This window comes from Carassius auratus, chromosome 32 (genome assembly GCF_003368295.1).
Source record: "Carassius auratus strain Wakin chromosome 32, ASM336829v1, whole genome shotgun sequence".
Classification (NCBI taxonomy): domain Eukaryota; kingdom Metazoa; phylum Chordata; class Actinopteri; order Cypriniformes; family Cyprinidae; genus Carassius; species Carassius auratus.
In genome coordinates, this window is record NC_039274.1 from 7,262,175 (window position 1) to 7,274,692 (window position 12,518).

General features: G+C 36.8%; 1 protein-coding gene across 1 annotated transcript in view; it reads left to right on the forward strand.

Moving 5' to 3' along the window:
* The first annotated feature begins 375 nt into the window (after window positions 1-375).
* Window positions 376-12,518, forward strand: part of LOC113051486 (galanin receptor type 1) — a 41,214-nt gene continuing 29,071 nt past the window's right edge. The window contains exons 1-2 of the mRNA XM_026215260.1: window positions 376-1,443; window positions 6,179-6,244. Coding sequence (XP_026071045.1) covers window positions 787-1,443; window positions 6,179-6,244 — 723 coding nt within the window. The 5' untranslated portion in view covers window positions 376-786. The remainder of the gene's footprint in view (window positions 1,444-6,178; window positions 6,245-12,518) is intronic.

The window sequence follows — 12,518 nt, forward strand, 5'->3', positions numbered from 1 at the left end:
TAACAGCTGCTATAAAATGCAGGAAACTGTTTAGGGATATTCTTTTATTGAGTTCAATGAACACTCTTGCATCATTTTATTAAGGCTATTTATGTGGGTGGAATGCTGCTTGTGTTAGCAGGTTCTTATAAAGAACTGGGTTATAAGAGTACTAGTAATACATGAAAAGTATATACCTATTAAAAAACATATTGCTTTGTGAGTTGTGTATTTCAGCAGTAGTAGCTGATTAAATGCAGCCTACAAACACTGAGTCTGCGCGTCTTACTGTAGGTTATCTGTATTGTGACACTGACACCTGAAGATAATGTGAGAACAAGTGTAAAGGTCCAGGAAAGGCGTTTTTCTAGATGAAGCCAAGTTCATAATGACAAATACAAACATGTTTGTGCTCTTTGACCCAGCGACATAGTTATCTTTACGACAAGTAAAGATGTTTATACGGCTGATTAAACTTCCGAAGAACTCTACTATTATAACACTGAACCGATCACGACCGAATCACGGGGCCGTTTTAAGCGCTTCCGGACGGGAACTTTACGCATTGAGCGTGTGTCCGCGTTCCAGCTTCTTGCCGTGAAAGAACACGCGCCAGTGTTGAAGCCTATGATGTGCATTTGCATTTCCCAGCCTGCCGGAGTACTTCACAAATGAGCCAAAGATTTGTCAGCCCGCGCTAACTTGGAAAAAATGAGAAACCAAACCGGGGAATGATTGTTCTGTGTTTCTGAACGGATTTATGTTTTTTGTTTCGATCGGACTTATTGAGTTCCTTGTAGGCTAAACATGGGGTTATCCCGAAATGAAACGGAAATTTGGACAGAGGAGCATATGGACACGAACCACACGACCGACACTTTCGGTCCGGAGGTAGTGATTGTGCCCGTCATATTTGGATGTATATTTTTCGTGGGAATCATTGGAAACACTCTTGTGATGATTGTCATTGGGAAAATAAAGTCGAGGCGCTCGAGAAGTACCACTAACATTTTCATCCTAAATCTCAGTATAGCAGATTTATCTTTCCTCCTGTTTTGCGTCCCGTTTCATGCCACCATATACTCTCTCCCCGAGTGGATTTTCGGGGCTTTTCTTTGTAAATCTGTGCACTATTTTCACATGGTCAGCATGCTGGTGAGCATTTTCACGCTCGTGGCCATGTCGGTGGACAGGTACATTGCCGTTGTGCTCTCCAAAAAGTCCCCGTGTATTCGTAACCGGAGGAATGCGCTCATTGCCGTCGGTGTCATTTGGATGCTTTCCTTCATCTTTGCAGTCCCGGTTGCGCAGCACCAAATTTTGACGGATCACCCCAATGCTCCCAATAGCACGTTCTGCTGGGAGATTTGGACCGAAAGGTTGGCCAAGCACACTTACAAAGTGACTATTCTCGTGATAGGGTATCTGTTACCGCTGGTTTTGATCACATGCTGTTATGCCAAGGTAAGGCAAGTTAACGTTAGAACATTTATATGCAGAGTGCAATCATTTCATTTTGTATCAGCCGATTCATTGTTTAAAGTGAAAATGTGAAGATGATCATGTTTTTATGAGCGTTTACGCAATTACACGGTTTTAAACTGCAAGCTCTTTTGGTGCGTGTTTGTTTACTCCAAAATGAATGCGTGTTCGCTTCCTCGTGTCCTAATGACTATCTAATAATAATGTAATAATCCACTGTGATCAAAATAACAGTGCTCATATCACTCGAACTTTCAGAGAGCATTCGTGTTTTAGGTTAGCCTAGCACGTCATGGATGCAACAGGTGGCCACGCGCCCACACGGAGAGTTAAGATTCCTCCCGTCTGGATTCGGAGATTTGGGCAAAGTCGCCTAAAACAGTAGCCTAAAGCTCACAGGAACGTCACTGAGCATTTGGTAATCTTTTCCAGACTCTTCATAATCAATTAATGCCCGCTCCTCGGTTTTCTTCTAGCAAAACGGTATTTGTAGTTGTATTTGTAGTGCCAAGTCAGTTTAGATGCTGTAATCGTGGAATTACGACAAACAATCGATGTTGCCACGCTGCAGTTATTGTAAGAATCTCCTGTAGCCTGCATGTTGACAACCAGTAAGTGTCTAAATGACTGTATAATAATTAGGGATGTCCCAATCAGGGTTTTTTTTTTTTTTTTTGTGCCCTCGATCCTAAACCTTAGTAAAGCTGGCAACATATGCACAGATTCGAATTTCCCGGATCAATTACTCGTGAGCTTAAATTATTACTACACAAATAATAATAATAATAATAATAATAAGACGACGAAGAATGATAACCTAAAGCTAGAACCTAATATTCCTCAAAACAAATCGGCTTAAAGTTGGTTTGACGTTGGACTTGGATATGCGCAAATTTAGGGACCGCCTCTAAAGGTGGATTAGGGTCATGTGGGACACTTTATGCAATTTTGACATGTGTATTATATTTCCATATGAATACAAAACAGCGAATCAAAAACGTATATCATTATGAAATCTCTTAAGATGTTCCCTTACTAAATCTGAAGAAACTTTTCAGATAGTCTATTGTAAGAATGTGTGTTTTTTTTTTTTTTTGGTTAATTTAGTAGGCCTGCTGTCTTCATCAGTTTGTCTTAAAAACTAGTAGCCCATGTTCCTGTGTTCATGTTCATGTGGAATGTTGAATACAACTACATAACACAGAAATCATAAAGGCCTACTATTTAAAATAATGTATTACACACAAAAAAAGAATTTATTTCAGCAACAATAATAACCATATAATAAAGTAATGAAAGATATAACACCAACATGTCAGATAAAAAAAAAAAAAAAAACAATCACTGAGTTGGTCCTACTGTATGTCGTACAGTGGGAGAGTTTCAAAGACAGCCGTTGTCTTGCGACCAAAGATAGTCTATGATCTTTTTCTGACAGCATGAGAAATTCAGCATCATCATCGCAATGTGTTTGCTGCTACAACCCACGTTTACTGACCAGCCAATAAAAATGTGACATGAAATCAATGCAACACGATGCTAAAACATAAAACGTCTTACCTCAAGCTCTTATCCCCTCCTCTTTTGCCGCTTCCACCTTTTTTCAGCACACATAAAAAATACAACTGCCAAAGTGTGATTCATCATGCTCTTTTTGCTTACCACTAATGCATGCTGATGACATTTTATTCTTCAAAAGTAACATGAGTCGTAGCCTACGAGTCAGTAGGTGTCATCATTGTACATTCTGCATACTGCACGTGTTGTAAGTTTATCAGATCCATTTCGCACAGTGTGATTTGCAGTGATCTTATAGGATTGCTAAAATCGTGCAGTGTGTAGAAGGCTTTAGAAAAAGGATCACCCCCCTCCTAAAAATGACTTGAAACTCAATCAGATGTAGCTAGTCAGCTTCTAAATGGCAAACAAAGTTGTTGACAGGCACAAGTCACATTTCAAAGTTTTTTTCAGTGCCTAGAAGCACAGTGAAGTCTATTATTAAGAAGTGGAAGGTATTTGATACAACACAGACCCTCCATTTGGCCCTCTAGAAAGGCCAAATGCAGTCACAAATGTGGTTTGCCAAAATGCATTTTAAAGTTTCAGAGGCGGAAGAGACTAAAATTGAATTATTTGGCCTCAACACCAAACGATATGTCTGGTGGAAATCCAATACAGCTCACCATCCAAATATCAGCATTCCTACAGTAAAGCATGGAGGTGGTAATGCCCTGTTATGCACTTGTCAGGAAAAATGGATGTCAATAGGAAGAGATGTCAGAGACATGTCAATAGGAAGAAACTTTACCTTCCAACATGACAATGACCCAAAGCACACAGCAAAACTGAGCACACTGTGGTTGAAGCAGAAAAAGGTGAATGTCCTTGCATTGCCTGATCAGAGCCCAGACTTAAACCCCACTGAAAATCTGTGGAATGACTTAAAGACTGCAGTCCACAGACATTCCCCATCAAATAGAACTGAACTTGAGCAGTTCTGCAAAGTAGAGTGGGCAAATATTGCAAAGTCTAGGCTGTAATTAAAGCAAAAGGTGGTTCAACTAAATACTTTTTTGTTGTTTTTTTTGTTGTTGTTATGTTGGTGCTATTGGATGTTATAAACTGTACGAGTTAAAACAGCTGGTTAAAACAAAAATTGTGAAAACGTCTTCATTTCAGGCTGCAAAGCAACAAAATGTGATTATTTTAAAGGGGTTTGATTTTTTTAGTGTAGCCACCATAAAAAAATAATAAAAAAACACACATTTTATCAATTGAATAACATATAACTGTATATTTGACTATCCCTCATTACTCAAATCATGCTGTCCCACTTTTGAAACATCCTTTTCTAAAGTGGAACGACAAAGATCTTCAAATATGAAATATTATTAATAGATTTTAACAATATATTACTGCACAATTTGATGTACAAATACATCATAAATATAATTTGATAACAGTATAGAGCATTGTTTAATTTATAACATTTATATCCTCAATATTAATTTTGTCTAATGTCACTGACCTTTGAGGGAACTTCACAAGAGGTACTTTGTGTTTGATGATTTTCATGGCCACATTTATGACATGATTTCCAGAAGGTCAAGTGATTTCAATAACTTGACACCCCTTCTTGAATTCAACACCAATCATTTTCACTTTGATATTGTAAAATCGGTACATCGGTAAACACATTTCTAACTTCAGTAGCATTTGTAGAGAAAGAATTACAGTCATATGAATAAAACAAATAATATATAAATAATATAATCCTACAGAACTGTTGGATTTACTATAGCATAACTGACAGTTGTAGAGAATTAATAAATTGTGGCATATTTTGAGAATGAGCCCAATAACAGTAGTGAAAAAAGTAATTGTGCAGATGATTTGACAGTTTATTTTAACAAATATCAAAAATCTGAAAGGTGTGTATTATGGATGACACCTAGATGAACACTTTACAGTTGGTTTTATGACTACAATTCGTTCTCTTCAAATGCTATTGAAGAAATGTGTATTGTTTACCAATGCTGTATGTAACTTTTGAGACCAACACCAACTTTATGCTGGTTCAAAACAAGCCTTTCATAACACTGGAGAAAATACATTGATCAAATCACTGAGAGAGAAGTCTGAAGGCACTGTCTGCAAAGTGCAAAAACGTCATCCTGCTGGTTATAATACAACACATCAAACAATATAATAATTATTTTGAAGAAAAAAGGCTTTTGCATAATTTTTATGATTTTGTATTGAAGAATATTCAATAACTTTCCTGTAACACACTGCCACCAAATACGGATCATACATCAGTGCTCTCCTACTGATTATGCTGCAACACTTAATTTGAAGAAAAAAGGCTTTTGCATAATTTTCTATGATTTTTTTATGAAAAATGTTCAATAACTTCACTGTAAAACACTGCCACCAAATTCAGTTCACACATCAGTGCTCTTCCTGCTGGTTATACAACAACACTTATTTTGAAGAAAAAGGCGTTTGCATGATTTTTTATCATTATAAATCAAAACAAAACACTAGCCACACATTGCCATCACTCATTGCTTCTTTCATCCCTTTTGTGTTTAATATGTAACCTAGGGGTGGGTAATACGGCAAAAATATCATATCAACTTTTTTTTTTTTCTCAGGATTCTTTCTCAATGTTGTTTTAGTATTTTGCAAGTTGTCTGAGAAGTACATCCAAACTAATTTCCCTATTTTAAAAACAAAGCTTTACTAGGTAACAAAATATAAAATAAAAAGAATGGCAGACATTTAGGCCAAAATGGGCAAAGATTTTATAAATCATTTTATTGTAGTTTTTAAAAAAATAATAAGAACAAAGATACACATTATAAATACACATAATATACAAATATAACAAATATTACTTTATTTTTCAGCTGCAGTACAGTATGTGTATTTAGCAGTAGCTAAATATACTGTACATACTGTAGTTCAAGAAACTGAATGAATAAATATAAAAATAAAACACTGCATACATGTCACTGTATGTATTAGACAGTACATTGGTTTGTATTAAAGCTACTGTATTAAAGTTCTTCGGTCAAGAGCAGTGAGTGATTTTGCTCTTGTGTTTTTATGAACATTAAAGGGATATTTCACTTAATGTAACATTTTGTTTAATGGTGGATGGGTAATGGAATACACCTCTAGGCATTAATGTGTCATTTTCTCCGAATTTCAGGTATTGTATCATCTTCATAAAAAAATGAAAATTATGTCCAAAAAGTCTGAACGGTCAAAGCGAAAGGTAAGACAATTTATTATTAGTAGTAGTATTTTAATATATGTGTTGTTTTTCTTGTCTTGATGACTTTATTCATAGTATGTTCTGTAAAACTAGATTTTGTATGATTTTACCAGATACGATGGCATGCTGGAGTGTAATTACCTTTAAAAATCTATGGACTTTATTGCATGGATAACAAAATACCAAACTATGCTGGCACTTTTCACAAGATATATCTAACAGCAGAACCACCAGGCCAGCAGTCTCAGACTGGATGTTAGCGAGGTGCTGATGGGCACATATCCCGCTCCAACCACTAAACCTACCCTTTACTATAACTATAAGCTCTACCCTAACGAATGGCCAACCCAACACTCACCAGTCTGAAACTGCTGGCCTGGTGCTGCTATCCTCAGACTGCTGTGACATAGCGCTGCGGTTGGTTATTATTGTTTTTTACATCTATAGCAGAAAGTAACCACATGTCTATTCTACAGCTATTGTGGGAAAATTACTGTACATTGACTGTGTTGAGAACCAGTAAGTGTCTAAATTACTTAATAATAATAATTAGGGGTGTCCCAGTCAGGTTTTTTGTGCCACGATCTGGTCCGAGTAAATGAATATCAAGTATCTGCCAACTTTTAATCCCAATCCAATACTTTTCTTAGTGATTGGAGCTCTCTTCAAGTACATATAGTATTCTCTGGGACAAGTGCTCAGATGTAAATGAAATCAACAGAAATATTGCAACATAAAGGGAAAACAATTGGAGATAAGGTTAGAAAGCTTGTGAATGCCAGCCTGTCAGTCAAGTCTGGAGCAAGACACAACCCATATCAATGTGTTATTACAACATCTCAGATTATCTGACAGCAGATAAAATTAAACAGTAAATAAATTACAGTTGGCAAACCAACTGGAAGGTGCATACCGCTAGCTAATGCACAACTTGGGAAGACAGCTGGTGTAAAATAAGAATCGGGCTTAGGATATCCGACATCGATCAGTTAAAAAATGGTTAATCGGCCACCGACCCCTATCCTTCAGAAAAACTGATAAATCGTGAAAAGCTGGTTCTATTGTTTTATCATTTGAAACAAGATTTACAATCAAAACATTTTGTGACATGTTTTGCTTGTGCTATCTTGTGCTAAGTCCCATTTAGTTTGATATTTTTTTAATGTAATGCAGTGACATTCATGTATTGTTAAGTGTGACTTAACTGCCTAAATACTGTATAGTGTGGTAAGCCTTTATGTGTATCAGAAAGAAACATTTCACATGCTTCAAGAGCCTTAATAGTTCACAACGGCTCCGACATATTGACTTTCAAATCAGATATTGTAAATGCATATATTAATTAAACATGTCAGAAACCATTGCATCTGTGGTTTTAGCACCTCACTTAAATAAATGGTCCATAATAGCCAATATGCTCTAGAGTGGTCTCTTGTTACCAGTGGCAACCAACGCACCCTTTTTGCGCTGGACCTGGAGCAGTATGAAGGGTATGTTATGGGATGGCTGGAGTCAGAAGGGAATTGTAATGATGATTTTACTTGTTGTTGAAAGTAATAATCCTAACCCGTGTGGGGATCTGGGGATCTCACTAATGAAATGCACTAGACCTGAAGACAGTCATTTTTATGCTGAGATGAATTTGACCTTTAATGTGAGAAAGATTGGTGGTAGAGCACATCTGCAAACTTGAGATCTGTATCTAAAGCAACAAGTCACTAACCTCGGATCCTTTCATAGCAATTGATGTACTAATTCATGGGTATTATGGGAAATTTGTTTTGGAACACAAATTTCATGTCAGTCAAAACAATATATATATTACAATAGAGCTACTGTACATTAGTTGTGGAAAATGCAGCAAGAAAATGAGTCCAAGAACTTGTTGAAGATAGCAACTCTCATATTGTATTTATTTATATTTTCTGGGATGGGCTTAAAAGATTCCATGAGTGAATACAAAATATTTAAACTGGAATTTTTATAGCTTGATTACATTAGTAATAATGGGAAAGAAAGTACAGAAAACAGATAGTTAAAATCACATAATATTCAAACTCATTGCTGACATTTTTTTTCTTACACTGCAAATTTGACTGTATTACAACCAGAATATTCAGCAAAAAGTGTACTTCGAGGAGGTAGCATTCAAAAAAGATTATTGTTGCTTCACTGTTAGCCTGGATTTTGTATCTAATTAAACGTTTAATTACAAAATACTTAAATATTGAAGTTTGATTGCATTACTTGTAAAATATAAATAGATTCTAATCATTTGTAGACATATTTAAACCTGTGAACGAATTTAAGTTACATCAACTCGTTTTATGAAGTTTATCTCCTGACCATGCCTCCCCCCCACACCGATGCTGCGGAGTTAATAATGTCGCTGTTAAGAAGTTGGCAAATTTGTTTTAGCTACTTCTATGGATGTTCCTTTCTGCCATTTACCTTTCATTGTTTATTTCTTTCTTTTGAGAGACTGTTTGCGATCGGCGAAAACTTTTGTTTGTCTAAATGATGAGACATTTCTATCTAGTTTCAGCGGACATCGCAGAGCTTGCGAGTTCGATGGACATTTTCCGCCTTTTCATTCCGGTAATTTCTTTTTCAATTCGAGGAGCTGTTTGTGAGGAGTGTAAAGTTATTTTTACTCACACAGCACTTACACACACAACAGCCACGCTACAGATGAGGAGAGACAATGCCGGTGCTAAAACGGTGAGTGCAATAATTTAACGACCACGTATATATATATTGTTTTAAAGAGTATGTTTAAGGTAATGAATGGTTTAAATACAAAAATGGATGTACTCCTGTTTTGTCTAGGTTCATAGCCCTCTTAACGACAGACTAATGAGACGGTCTTGTTTTGGAAGGAAGAGGAAACAGAAGAGATGCTTTGGACGTGTAAGTATGCTCATAGCTGTGAAAAAAGAGCACAGATGTTTAAACATCATCCCCTGGTTCCACAGACAATGCTTTAGGCTAGTCTCAGACTAAAATGCATGTTCAAGTTTTCTTAACTGAAAATACCTTGCACCAACATATTTTAAAATATGTCAGTGTCATTGTTTTGTCTCAAGATGCACACCAGTAATGTTTTAAGTTAAACTAAGCTAAACCCTGTCTGTAAAACCGGGCCTAAATGCTCAAACATGGTTAGAAGTTATACGAGAACAGAACAATTTCCTTGTTAACATCAGGCATGTACAATACATTGAAATCACTTTATGCACAACAAATTTGCACTAGTCCCACCTTCACACCAAAACTCTAGATCATCAGTGTGTCATGTGGGTTAACTGAGACCTGTTCTGAGGATTATCACTTTATTGACCTGCACACTGCACAATTACATGTAAACCATAAAGTCAAATGCCCTTATAAAAACTGTAACTTTAATGTTTGCTCTTCACAGAAAACTTGTCACCGGCAAGCCTGACATCACCCACAGGCCATCTTTTTATAGTAAACCAGGTACATATAGGAGCATGCATGCCATGTTTTAGGCCTGATTACCACAATTACAAGATTCCATCATGGAAAAAACATACATGTCCTTGTAGAACTCATAATTACAACCATAGTGCGAACTACGGGGGAGCTAGGGGGAGCTCGGCTCCCCTTAATAAGACATGGGCTCCCCTGAAAACGAGAAATGTGAAATTTTGGGGGGACTCAAAAATATTGACAATGTGAATATTTTGAAGTGCAATTTCAGTTGTGTAATGTGATCATGATGGATTATTAAGAGTAAAATAGCAAAAATATTATTCATTCATGCATGACGGCAATTAAAGCCTAATTTACTTCAATAAAGATTACTATACTTGCTATTCTTGTAATGAGCATCAAGGTGTGGGAACGCTGCGCTACAAATTCCACGTATGTTAGTACGTCATACATATTCGTAGAAAAAAAATAAACGTTGGAGGCTATTTATCGCGTGCAAAGTCCTTAATTCATTTTGCAGTTATAGCATCATAGCCATGGCAAAAAGAAAACAAGGCAGTTTAATAAATTTTGGTTTTATTAAGAAATTGTTAAGTGGTGACGTTAATAGCACGACTGATTCACCTGCTGCAAGCACTGTTACCTCCCGCCACGTCCATAGTGACAACACAAGAAGCTGAAGAAAAGACAACTTTGGATGAAGATGGTAACAGCTCGTCAGAGGCCGGTCTGTCTTTATAAAGTATCTTCTTATTAGTACACTTAAAAAGTTCTCAATGCTTCATATTCCTTAGGCTCATTTTGCTCCGAAATTGTCCTTTAACCTTTGTTTATGTGAAGTCAAAGACAGCCTATTTATAGACATTTTGTGGGTGGCTGTTTGTTTGCTGTTTGACCTATCAATTTGTGTCGATAAAGTATAATAGTGCATATACAGTTGTAGCTGTTATGTATCTTTGTAAGTCATTGTAAGTCCTTTTTTGAGGCACTCGTGTCGATAATGTATAATAGTGCCTTGTAGCTGCTGTAAGTCCTTACCCCCCACCCACCCCCCACCCCCCTCCAAAAAAAAAGTGGGCTCCCCCAAAAGACAAGGTATAGTTCGAACACTGATACAACTTGTAAACTGGGAATTTTCTGAGAGCTCCTATTTGTATCACGTGACCACTGGACCTGACTGCTACTTATTCATGTAGCTGTTGGTAGTGTTGACATAGAAATGCATAATTAGCAGTCCAAGGACATGAGCAGGTCCACGTAGAACATTACATGTTGTCATCACAGAATTACATTAATTATGACATGGTGTGAACACAGCATATGACCTTGAGTATTTGACAACAGCATTATCTAACTCAGGGGTCTTCAAACTGTGGATCGCCGAATGGAACAAGGTTGGACGCACAAAGTCACTTGGCTGCAGCTAAATTTATGTTTTATAGATACACACACACTCACACAGTTCAGTCTAGGGCTGCACGATATAGCCTACCAACATTAATTATGAATTGGATTATCATTAGTGTGATTTTCAAATTGCAATGAAGTCCATGATTTACAACATGCGTTGCGTGTTTTGAAGTGTAATAAAAGTGAGGGTCTCAGAGCAACGTCATTATTGAAAGGTTCAATCAGTCTGGATTATTAATGAGAAAAAACTTGCTCACTTCATGATGTTTTGATAACAAGGTTCGGGAGGAGCGCGTCAGATACTTAGCCTAATTAGCACAGGTGGAACACAATCAAGTTAATTAACACTATGGTATAAATACAGCTGACTACCTCTTTCCATTGACGATTTATCAGCATCCCCCCTCCACCCCATCTCCTCACTTAGAGTTCATATTATACTTATACAGGGGGTACTCTAGGTTAGGGCCATTGCCGAGCTCGGAGCCCTCCGCCAGACAGCACGCCATAATGCATTACAATACTTCAGCTAATTATATGTAAGTGTGTACTTCTGCATGAGACTGCATACACTTAAAAATTCAGATGTTACAAAAATGGTTTCTGGTAGGCTATCTTCATTCACTTCCGTTGTCTGTTTGAACTCTGGACTGTTTTCATCTGAGAAACGGTCTATAAAAAGCATTTCACGTGTATGGGGTGAGCAGGGCACAAATGCAGCGTTAATTGTAACACTACAAATTTTTACGTTTAAACACTCTATATAGAGAAAAAAATGCCATTTTTTTTTTTTCATATTTCTAAACATTTAACCATTGCAAAAGTACATTTCTGACTGAAGTAAATTTGTCATCTTGTTTTTAGTGTTTATTTAAAAGGAGACACATCTGTTTATTTTTACCTATTTCACAATTATTTTAATCTTCAAACTGTTTTAGATAGTCCTGCTTTGCTTATGCTTTCTAAAAAAGTGTTGAATTGTGCTCCACTCTCCCATACACACACGGAAGGACCATGAATGCAAATAGATTATATTTGTCAAGGAGGGTCATGTAATGGAAAAGTTTGGAACCCCTGATCTAACTGACTTGATCTGTTTCTTCATCTGTTAGGATGCAGCTGGCAAGACAGACTCCAGTAAGAACCCTCACCACTGGTCAAGAAAGTCCACAGCTAAATCCATTGTGGGACTCATCTTGGAAGAAAGTTTAGTAATGGATGAACTGATCAATCTAATGTCTTCTGTGCATGCACCTGTGCATGCCCTGCACCTGGACCACCCTAAGTCTATGAAAAACACTTTTGTAATTCAGCAGGTAGTGTTATTTTTTTTATGTGGAAATGTTTTTCAGGACTTGAAAAATTCATGTTTTGTTGTTTTCAAATTAACATTTGGAATTAAATTGAA